Consider the following 10,110-nt stretch of genomic DNA (forward strand, 5'->3'; position numbering starts at 1 on the left):
CATAGGGTTTTGTACTGCTTTAGGCCCCTTCCACATGGGGCAGGCTCCGTTGGAGTCCACGTGGTTAGGGTGGAATCTGTCCACTGATATATCTCTCCCACCCCCCCCCGCCGCTAAGCAGGCGGATGGCTGATACATGTCGGCTCCGCTTATGCAGAGTGGACACTGGCGCAGCCCGCTCTGCTCTATGGGCGGTCATATGTAAACGGACCACCTGTCCATTTACACCCAATGGCCATCTGATCTGCCAGTTGGATGGGGAATGGATCACCCATCCCTCTGTTTTTAGTGGATAGGATCGGATCAGATGCTGGAGCTCCATAGGGGAGACTGGGGGGGGGGCTCTGATCAGGTCTGCCTGAAAAGCTGACAGGTGGACCCAATTGGTCTGCCTGTGTGAAAGGGCTATTAGGCTTTCAAGAGACACTGGAGGTAAAAAAATAGGTGACTGTACTTTGGCCAGTAAGTGCAGATGGTGTTTTTTTTTTCCTTTTCGTGGATTACATAGAACCTTCATACATGGATCAATAAAGAGATCATTAAATCTTCACGTTTTAGAAATCGAGCAACATTTGGAAAACTGATATTGGCCTTTTAGGCTGGTTTCACACTGCTTTCGGATGCGGCTCGCAGCAGGGGGTCTGATGTGTCCCTGTTCTCCGTTTCAGGGCCAAGTTGGGGCCAAATTTTTGCCTGAATTCAGCCCTGAAACAGAGCCAAAGACGCACAGGACTCCTGTGCAATGCGCTCCACAGCCGCAACAGAGATATGTGAACTGGTTCCATAGAGAGCCTTCCTAATCTCCTGTCAAGCGAATTGGATGCGGGGAAAGCCACACTAGTGGGAACACAGCCTTAGAATGTGAACCGTGTTCTGCTAGATATTTTACCTTTTGTGCACTCCTTGGTGGATTGTACATGGGGCTCATCTAGAAAGGAGCAACCAAGATGTATTTCTTTTATTCACCATTTGTTTTATTAACCTGTCTTTCGGTTTGACAACTGGGTATTCAGGCTGAGCACTGTGCGCTTTTTGTTCCACTCTATTTAAGGACACTGCATGTAAGAAGTTGCTGCTATAGTAGAGAGAGTGACTAATAAAATGAGCTAAAAGTAAAAAAAGAAAAGTGAATGAACAATAGAAAAAGCTGGCTAAAGAGGAAAATTACATTTGAGGATAATAGATTAATTGGGGATATATTAACTAATGTATACCTTTTAAACATGCGATTTAAAAGTGTTTAAATGTCTTTCTAATTTGTATTGGCTTTCTGCTATAATTTTAGTTGAGCTGGCAATGATCATGGATCGTCTCTATGGGGGTGTCTGCTATGCTGGCATCGATACAGATCCAGAGTTGAAATATCCAAAAGGAGCTGGTCGGGTGGCGTTTTCCAACCAACAGAGCTACATTGCTGCAATCAGTGCTCGTTTTGTTCAGCTACAGCACAATGACATTGACAAACGGGTAAGATGCTAATCAACACTGATCTACATCATATAGAGGAGAGAACCCCACACATTCAGCACCCCCTGGCCAGCCAGCTTACAGAAGAGCTGTAATGTTACCTGACTGATAACTAACTACATCTCTCTCTATATAATTATAGATTTCTATCTCTCTATAATATATCTATTTCTCTATATAATATATCTATATCTCTACATAATATATAGATCAAGAAATGTATGATTGATTGAGTGATATTGTCATAGATGGTCCATCGCCTTGTCCATTATCCCCAAAAATAGAACTACCAGCTTTCCTCTCGGTTTATCATCTTTTCCTGATTGTCGTTTTTCTTAAGGTTTACTGGTCCTTTAAGGCCAAATGTAGGTAAAGTACAACTAAATGGTCCTGTTTGACAGTCTAAACAAGTACCCAATCCAGTTACTTTGTGATGTACAAGTGTCAAAAAGTAAACAAATTTCCTTTCATTTTCTTGACTGAAACAAATCCTGAGCCTATATGGCAGTGGCAGCTCTGCTGTAAATTGGGTTTAGTACCACTGCCGTACCATCACAAGCAGCTACATTAAGTGGACATTACCGACAGGCTCAACATGTATTAGGGGGACTTGCGGAGGGGCTAAGAGAAAATTATAAGTCTAATGGGAGGCCATAGTTATACTTTAACTCATCTGCCAATATACATTCCTTTACCGATGAAACGTGACACCCAATTTGAATTATGAGTGCAGATTAAATTGGAGGATTATGTGTGCTGATGAGGTGGGCACGGATGTGCGCTGATGAGGTGGGCACGGATGTGCGCTGATGAGGTGGGCACGGATGTGCGCTGATGAGGTGGGCATGGATAAGCAGTACTGATCTGTGGCACGGATTATTAGACAATGATGGGCATTTATTGGCAGCACTGGTAGGTGGCACAGTGGGCACTGGCAGGTGACACTGGTGGGCACAGCTGTGGCTTTCTGATTGAGGGACTGATGTCCCTCTGACAGAAGCTGGCGATTGGCTTTTTTTTTCAAAAAGCAAATAAAAAAATATACCGATTACCGAGCTTCTGTTTACATCACGTGATCAGCCATCATTGGCTGACAACTGATCACGTGGTAAGGGGCCGGGATCGACCCCTTACTCTGATCAGCCGTGTCTCATAGACTCAGTGATCACAGAGTGCGCCGCGCAGACTGCACATGCTCTGGAGGACGTCCATGGACGCCCTCCCGGCAATTAAGACCCGCTCTGCAGCCGTCTTTCGGCTATAGCGCGGGCGCCAAGTAGTTAGATTACAAACAGTTTAGGAATTCTGACATTACTCAGACTTTACTGCTTGCTTTTTCTGAGTAAGTGACTGAAGATACTATAGTCAGCGCTGTCACACGATCGGCTCTCCCTGTCAATGTGAACCCAAGAATGCTGTTTACTGGCACTTCCTGATTCACGCGGTGATCAGCTGTGATTGGTCACAGCTGATCACGTGGTAAGAAGCCTCTGTCAGAGGCGCCTCACCACGATCAGAGATGCGACGTGTCAGAATAACACACAACACCTCTGATCGCTGTGCGCCGGCTTGTTATCCTGCTGGACGTCATGACGCCCGGTCAGGATAACTGAAACACCGCCTGGCTGTCAATCTGGTATAGGCCGAGTGGGAAGTGGTTAAGAAGGTGGGGTTTATTTACTAAAGCTGGAGAGTGCTAAATCAGGCTCCTTTCTGCATAGAAACCAATCCGCAAGGTTAGAAGCTGATTGGTTTATATGCAGAAGTGAGCCTGATTTTGCGCACTCAAGCTTTAGTAAATAAACTCCGGTGTATGGAGATTTTGTTTCCACGAAATCGTCTGTCAGCAAATTTCTAGAAAATTAAAGATTTTTCTCCCTACAGCATCCCTTTTGCCAGTCTCTAGTGCTCGCGTATTTTTGTGGCTTTTTAGCCATCTAAAATACCAACCCCAGCAGCACACATCTAAGGATTAGGACAAATTATTTTATATTTAGAATTGTCATGCAGCTCACTTGAACTAATTTTCCATTACATTTTAGAGCTTCTTATTGCCAAGATTATTAGATCTAATCCTGCTAGCATTACACATCACATCCACACAGGAGTAAACTTTAATCCACTCTTATGTCCCCTGATGACATGATGACAGAGTGCCCGCACTTGGTTGAAATTGACAAGTGAGGCTCCTATTTGTTGCATTGTTTGCAATTTCTGAGCAAGATAAAGCAAGCAACCTGGGTCCCTCTAAAATAAAATCAACAACGACAGTACATTTGGATAAAGTAAAAGATATCCAATTGTACAGACGTTGTGGATTTGATTTTAACCCTTTCATGACTAAGCCTATTTTTGAAATTTGGTGTTTACAAGTTAAAATCCGTATTTTTTGCTAGAAAATGACTTAGAACCCCCAAACATTATATATATTTTTTTAGCAGAGAATCTAGAGAATAAAATGGCGATTGTTGCAATATTTTTTATCACACGGTATTTGTGCAGCGGTGTTTTAAACGCAAATTTTTGGAAAAGTGACACTTTCATGTATTTTAAAAAATCCAAACAGTAAAGTTACCCCAATTTTTTTGTATAATGTGAAAGATGATGTTACGCCGAGTAAATAGATACCAAACATGTCACCCTTTATAATTGCACGCACTCGTGGAATGGCGACGAACTACGGTACCTTTGAATTTCCATAGGCGACGATTTAAAAATTTTTTACGGTTACCAGGTTTGAGCTACAGAGGAGGTCTAGGGCTAGAATTATTGCTCTCGCTCTGACGATCGCGGCGATACCTCACATGTGTGGTTTGAACACCGTTTACATATGCGGGCGCGACTTCCGTATGCGTTTTCTTCGCTGCGCGAGCTCGCGGGGACAGGGGCACTTTAAAAATTTTTTTTTTTTTTATTTAATTTATTTATTTTTGTACTTTATAAATTGTGTTTAAAATTTTTTTTTTTTTTTTTTACTTTTATTGCTGTCACAAGCAATGTAAACATCCCTTGTGACAATAATAGGTGGTGACAGGTACTCTTTATGGAGGGATCGGGGGTCTAAAAGACCCCCGATCCCTCTTTTACACTTTAAAGTATTCAGATCGCCGAAAACGGCGATTCTGAATACTGTGTACTTTTTTAAATTCGGCGCCATTGGCAGCCGAGTAAACGGGAAGTGACGTCATGACGTCGCTTCTGCATTTACAAGATGATGGCTGGAACGAAGCCGCTCGCAGCTTCGTTCCAGTCCGCCCCCAGCCGCCGAAGGCAGCGGAACGGACACCGGGCCTCCCGATCGCACGGGAGGCCCGGTAACAGCGGCGGGAGGGGGGGGATGTCCCCTCCCGCTCCTCCGGTATAACAACCGAGCGGCTTTTAGCCGCATCGGTTGTTATATTCGGGTAGCCGATCGCCCGCTGAAAACAACGGTACCGGGATGATGCCTGCAGCTGCGGGCATCATCCCGGTATAACCCCGGAAAGCCGAGTACGCATATATGCGTTCGGTCGGCGGGAAGGGGTTAAAATTGCATTTAGTTTCTTTTTATGTCTGTATATGCCTTAAGAGCTAATCATTATCTAGACATGATAGCAGGGTTACATGTTTCAAGGGGCATGTCCTCTTGGAGTCTCTCATGTGCATGTTTTAATATTCTATAAAAAATTTTATTTTTTTTTGTCTGTGGAGCCTCTGTGTATCCTGGGTCGCGTCGCTCCTGGAAATTGCGATCTGACGGCGGAGCTTAGGAATGGCAGTGGGAGGAAGGGGGGCCCCTTCTGCCTTAGAGGGAATCGCTGACTGCAAATTTTGATACCGGGATGTTGTGGTATAACTACTTCAACTTAAGGACGTCCATTGATGTCCTATGGTATTGAAGTGGTTATCCTCCCGTCCCTCTATCCTGCCCCAAAACACGACAATGAAATTGCCACACATTGCCTAGATGTGGTCTACCTGAAAGTTACAACCTCTATTTACAGGAATGAGTCTCTGTTTGTCTTGTCTGTGGGCCCTCGTAAAGAACACTGTTTCCTACTCCACCACTTTCAGTTTGATTAAAAACTCAACTGGCCTATGCCATTAAGAACAAGGTTTCTCCCATTCTCATCAGAGCCTATTCCACCAGAGCTGTTGGTGTCTTCTGGGCTTTTCAGCATGAATTGTCTGTATTCCTTTGCAATGCTGACACCTGGTCCTTTATTCATGTTTCCGACGTTCTCATAAATGGATGTTCAGACCTCAGTGGATGTGAGCTTCAGCCGCAAGGTGCCTTAAACTGTTGCTGAGTATTTTGTTTGGGTATGATTAGATTAATAGGATTTTCGGCCTGCCTGTAAATTTCTTACCTTGGAGTAGTACAGGACATCAATAATTGTAATGATCTGTGTTTTCTGCATTTTTAACAAAAAAAAGTTCTTAAAGTGATGATTTTTTTTTTTTTATTATTCCTAGGTGGAAGTGAAGCCATATGTGCTAGATGATCAGATGTGTGACGAATGCCAAGGCACTCGCTGTGGTGGGAAGTTTGCCCCCTTTTTCTGTGCCAATGTGACCTGCCTGCAGTATTATTGTGAATACTGCTGGGCTAGTATCCATTCCCGTGCTGGCAGGGAGTTTCACAAACCACTGGTGAAAGAAGGAGGTGATCGACCTCGCCATGTCCCTTTCCGTTGGAGCTGAACACTGCACCCGTCACTCACCAAAGGTCTGGGAGATGTGCATCATCTAAGCTCCTCAAGATCTACAGAAGAATTTGGTCTTTATGTTCTTTTGTATTATAAATATTAGTTACAGCCACCTTTATTGAGTGTAACTGTCCTGAATTTTGCACTTTGATTTCTACCTATATATAATTGAAAACATCTGCTTGGTACCTTAACTTTCCGTCACAGGAGTGTTGTAAGTAGAGACATCTCATTAGGCTGGTGCAAGTTCCTCTCTCTGCCATGTTGTTGTGGGTGTGGTGAAGAAATTCTCAACTGGAGCATGCACTTAAATATCTGATTCACAATGTATCTTACTCTCACCCCATAGAAGATGACTTACCAAAGGCCTCATAAGTGGATAATGTAGCAAAAACCTTAGCAATCCATCAGTCTTATCTCATTCATGCAGTGAAGTATAGTGAATGTCATCACTGCTTTATAAACCTACAACATCTCCAGCTTGTATGGGTATTTAAGAACCATGTATTTTGTAACCTAAGTTAAAAAGAAAAAGTATATCTTATAAAGTGAATCAGATTTTTTATATGTATATTTTATTTTTTATCTTATTTTGCTGTGTTTTATTTTTTATTTTATTTTTTTATTATTGAGCAGGTTATGTTTGAAAGATGTAGACCTTTTTAGTGTTATGTACATGTATGCTGCAATAGCTTTTGCTGCTATTTAAACAAAAATGGTGTTGGTAATTCCAGAATACTCTATTCAGGCTAGGGTATCTGTGATTTAAAAATACAAAATGAAGTTAAAAAGAGCTGCTGGTAAATTGATTTAGAAACTTCCGAGGAAGGTCGTCTTAATTTTCATTTTTATTTTTCCTACTGCATGTTTGATAATCTGATAGTTGCATGCAATAATAAACCACATCATATTCAACTTGACCACAATGCACAAATAAAGTGTCTATATAGACTAACGATGCTAAATAATTATATAAAATAAGACTGGAGGAAGGCATGTCTGATTTATCTGTAATGCATCTAAAAGAATACGGTTAGTTCATTACAGATATTTTTTATTTACAACCAGTAAGTAAAATAAATGTAGGAAATTATTAAGTAAATGAAAAAAAAAGTATAGTAGAAAAAAACATAATTAAAGATGCGGTGCTCTGTTATATTGTGCAATTTATTTTATGTAGTAAAGTGATTATGTCCTGTACTGTGATCAGATGTAACTTAAGGCCTCTGTGTTTATCTGACAGCTTGTTAGTTGATAGTTAAACGAAAACATGAGCTCTCTGTTAGTTACCAATCCCTATTTTGTGTTTTTGTTTTTTGTTTTTTATTTTTTTTTATTATATTTTCTGTAGAGTATTTTTGTAGTTATTTTAGCCCAAGCTCGGCACACTAATTATTCCGTAATCTATTGTTCTCAGACACTACCAAAATGATTGGGTATATTATCTGTTGGACATGCAAGGCACAAAAATGCTAAATTAATGTCTGCCTTGAAAATGTATCGGGGTAAGGTTTAGTTTGTTGTTTTTTTTTTTTGTTTTTTTTTTTTTTTAAGACAAACTAAACTTTTTTATCCTACATGTATCCTGTGAAGCTTGAAGATTTAGTCCTGCTAACAGTGGGCATTTTTTAGCACAAGGCTGTTCTGCAGATAGTATTTATTGGTGTACATGTCTTGAAAGTACCCTGACTCCCTTTAAGAAAGGAGCGTCCCAATTTAATAGATTAAATACAGGTAGTTTACCTGCAAAAGATGGCATGTCTGTGCACAGAGAGCATAATGATTTCTTTTGTTCCCTGAAGGATTTTCTGCGATTTAATTCTTCGTAGGCACAAAGTATTTATTTTTCTCATATTTGTATGTTAAGTTGCAAATGTAAGACATAAAATAATTATTTTTTTATATTTTATCTTATTTTTTTGCTTTTGAATGTTATATTCAAGCTGAAAAAATGTGGGAGTTACATTTTTATGTGCCCTCTGCATTGCATATCCTTTTGGAGCTATTTGAAGCTATAACTTTTGTTAAAAAAAAAAATAAAAAAAATCTGTCATCTGTAAAAATGTTTTGTTATGCACTACTATTTGTACCTGGGCAATTTTTCACAGTCCACTTTTTTTTTTTTTTGTTTTTTTTTTAGTTTTTTTTTTTTTTCTTTTTTTTTTTTTTTTTTTAATAGAAACTTTTTTTGACATGATCTTTTGCAATACCTCAAATTTTGAATATAGGAAAAAATATTTTCTAAGTAAGTTTATTCAGAAATATATATTAATTTAAATTTTTCGAAGATAATAATTTAATATTACTATTTTTTTGTTTCCACGCTTTATTTGCTTTTTTATGTTAAGATCATTTGAAAAAAAATTAGAGCTTTGTAACTTTATATGACAATTTAGTGAGACAAAAATCTACCTAATTGTGAGAATTAAAGCCTTGAGATCATTGGTCAAGGAAAAAAATAGCAGAGACCCACAAAATTATATATAATAACCATGTTATAGTTGGTGCTCAAAGCAAGGACTGGTAGATTAAAAAAAAATATTTGTATGTTAATAATCAAGTGTTGATTATGCATGACTGACCAGAATTGTGAAAGAATTCTTCTATTTGTCTTTTTTAGAAAACTTTATTTTTTAGTTTGTTAAATTATGGTGGTCTTTACTTTTTTGTTTCCCCAAATTTGTAAACCTGTAAGCCCCAAATTCTGTTAATAATTCATGTTAACCTATTTGCTGTAAGAGGAATCCGCAATTAGTTTTTTCTTTGCCTGACCCTCTTACAACTAAGTGGTTTAGCAGGGTCCTTTGCGCAAATAATATTTTTTAAAATGCATTTTCAATTGCAACTTAACTAAAAATGTTGGATGTATGTTCAGTTGGTTGCCTTTCCTTGGTGTTAGACTTGAATTAGTCAATATTTTGAAGGCAGACTTAATCTTGATTATTTGTTGTTATGTGCAATACTGTTTGTACTGTTTATATATAAAAGAAAAAAAAAAAAGAAAAAAATGCATAAATCTTATTGCAGATTTATTTTCATTGCAAACATTGTGGGTTCCGTAAGATCATTTTTCTACTGTCAGATATGTACCTTTTTCTTCATGCTGGTATTTTTTCAATAGTAATGTAGCCTTTGTACTGAGACAAGATTTTCATTGTTATTTTTAGAAAGATTTTTTGCTAAGAAAAAAAAATGAAAACATATTTACATATTTTTCATTTTTATTTTGTATTCTCCCTAGAGTGCTTTCTCAACCATAAATAACTGTTGTTCCTCGGAGGTACTTTCAGATCTGGTCAATGTCATTAATATTATTTTGTATTTTTACTTGGAATAAATTAATTTTATTATGCTAATTGTTTAAAAAGTTTATTTTTTTCATTTCAGTTATTTTTGACGCTAAAGAAACCTTTGTAATATTGTTACTAAAGTGTCTAATTTTTTGAAAAGCAAAGCTTTATGTATTAACATGCTGATGTGGTTTACAATGGTGTGGCAGTGATGAAAATGGTTGGTTATGTAAAGTGATTTAAATAATGTAATGAACAATTGGGCAATAAAAAATTGAGTGAAGCAGAAACACATTGTACTGTTTAGCAGCATTTAATTTCCCTTATATCTTGGAGTAATATGGTGGGCTTGGGTTTTTTTTTTTTTTTTTTTAAAGATTTACCCACATTTGCCCCAAAGTTTCAGGATGCTGTGATAACATACTGTACAATGAACTTCTTAAGACAAACTCAAAAGGGGAGACTTGATGAGTTTTGTTTTTTTTTTTCGTTTTTTTAGGCTAGTTTGTGTTTTTATCCTAGCTATTTTTCTATAGAGTAGGACAAAGTTAGAACTTAGGTTTTAACTGTGAGACAAAAGGCATTGCATGATATAAACTGCTCCTTTAAATAATCCCTTATGGTCCAAAGGGGCCTTCCAGTGGAAAACGGAATACGGTGCAGCA

General features: G+C 38.5%; 1 protein-coding gene across 4 annotated transcripts in view; it reads left to right on the plus strand.

Annotated features, from left to right (window-relative positions):
- CPEB3 (cytoplasmic polyadenylation element binding protein 3) overlaps positions 1–9,735 on the plus strand; it is a 218,998-nt gene extending 209,263 nt beyond the window's left edge. For all 4 annotated transcript variants that reach the window (XM_073596053.1, XM_073596056.1, XM_073596055.1 and 1 more), the window contains 2 exons: positions 1,286–1,467; positions 5,923–9,735. In XM_073596053.1, coding sequence (XP_073452154.1) covers positions 1,286–1,467; positions 5,923–6,150 — 410 coding nt within the window. In that variant the 3' untranslated portion in view covers positions 6,151–9,735. The remainder of the gene's footprint in view (positions 1–1,285; positions 1,468–5,922) is intronic.
- The last annotated feature ends 375 nt before the right edge of the window (positions 9,736–10,110 follow it).

This window comes from Aquarana catesbeiana, linkage group LG08 (genome assembly GCF_042186555.1).
Source record: "Aquarana catesbeiana isolate 2022-GZ linkage group LG08, ASM4218655v1, whole genome shotgun sequence".
Classification (NCBI taxonomy): domain Eukaryota; kingdom Metazoa; phylum Chordata; class Amphibia; order Anura; family Ranidae; genus Aquarana; species Aquarana catesbeiana.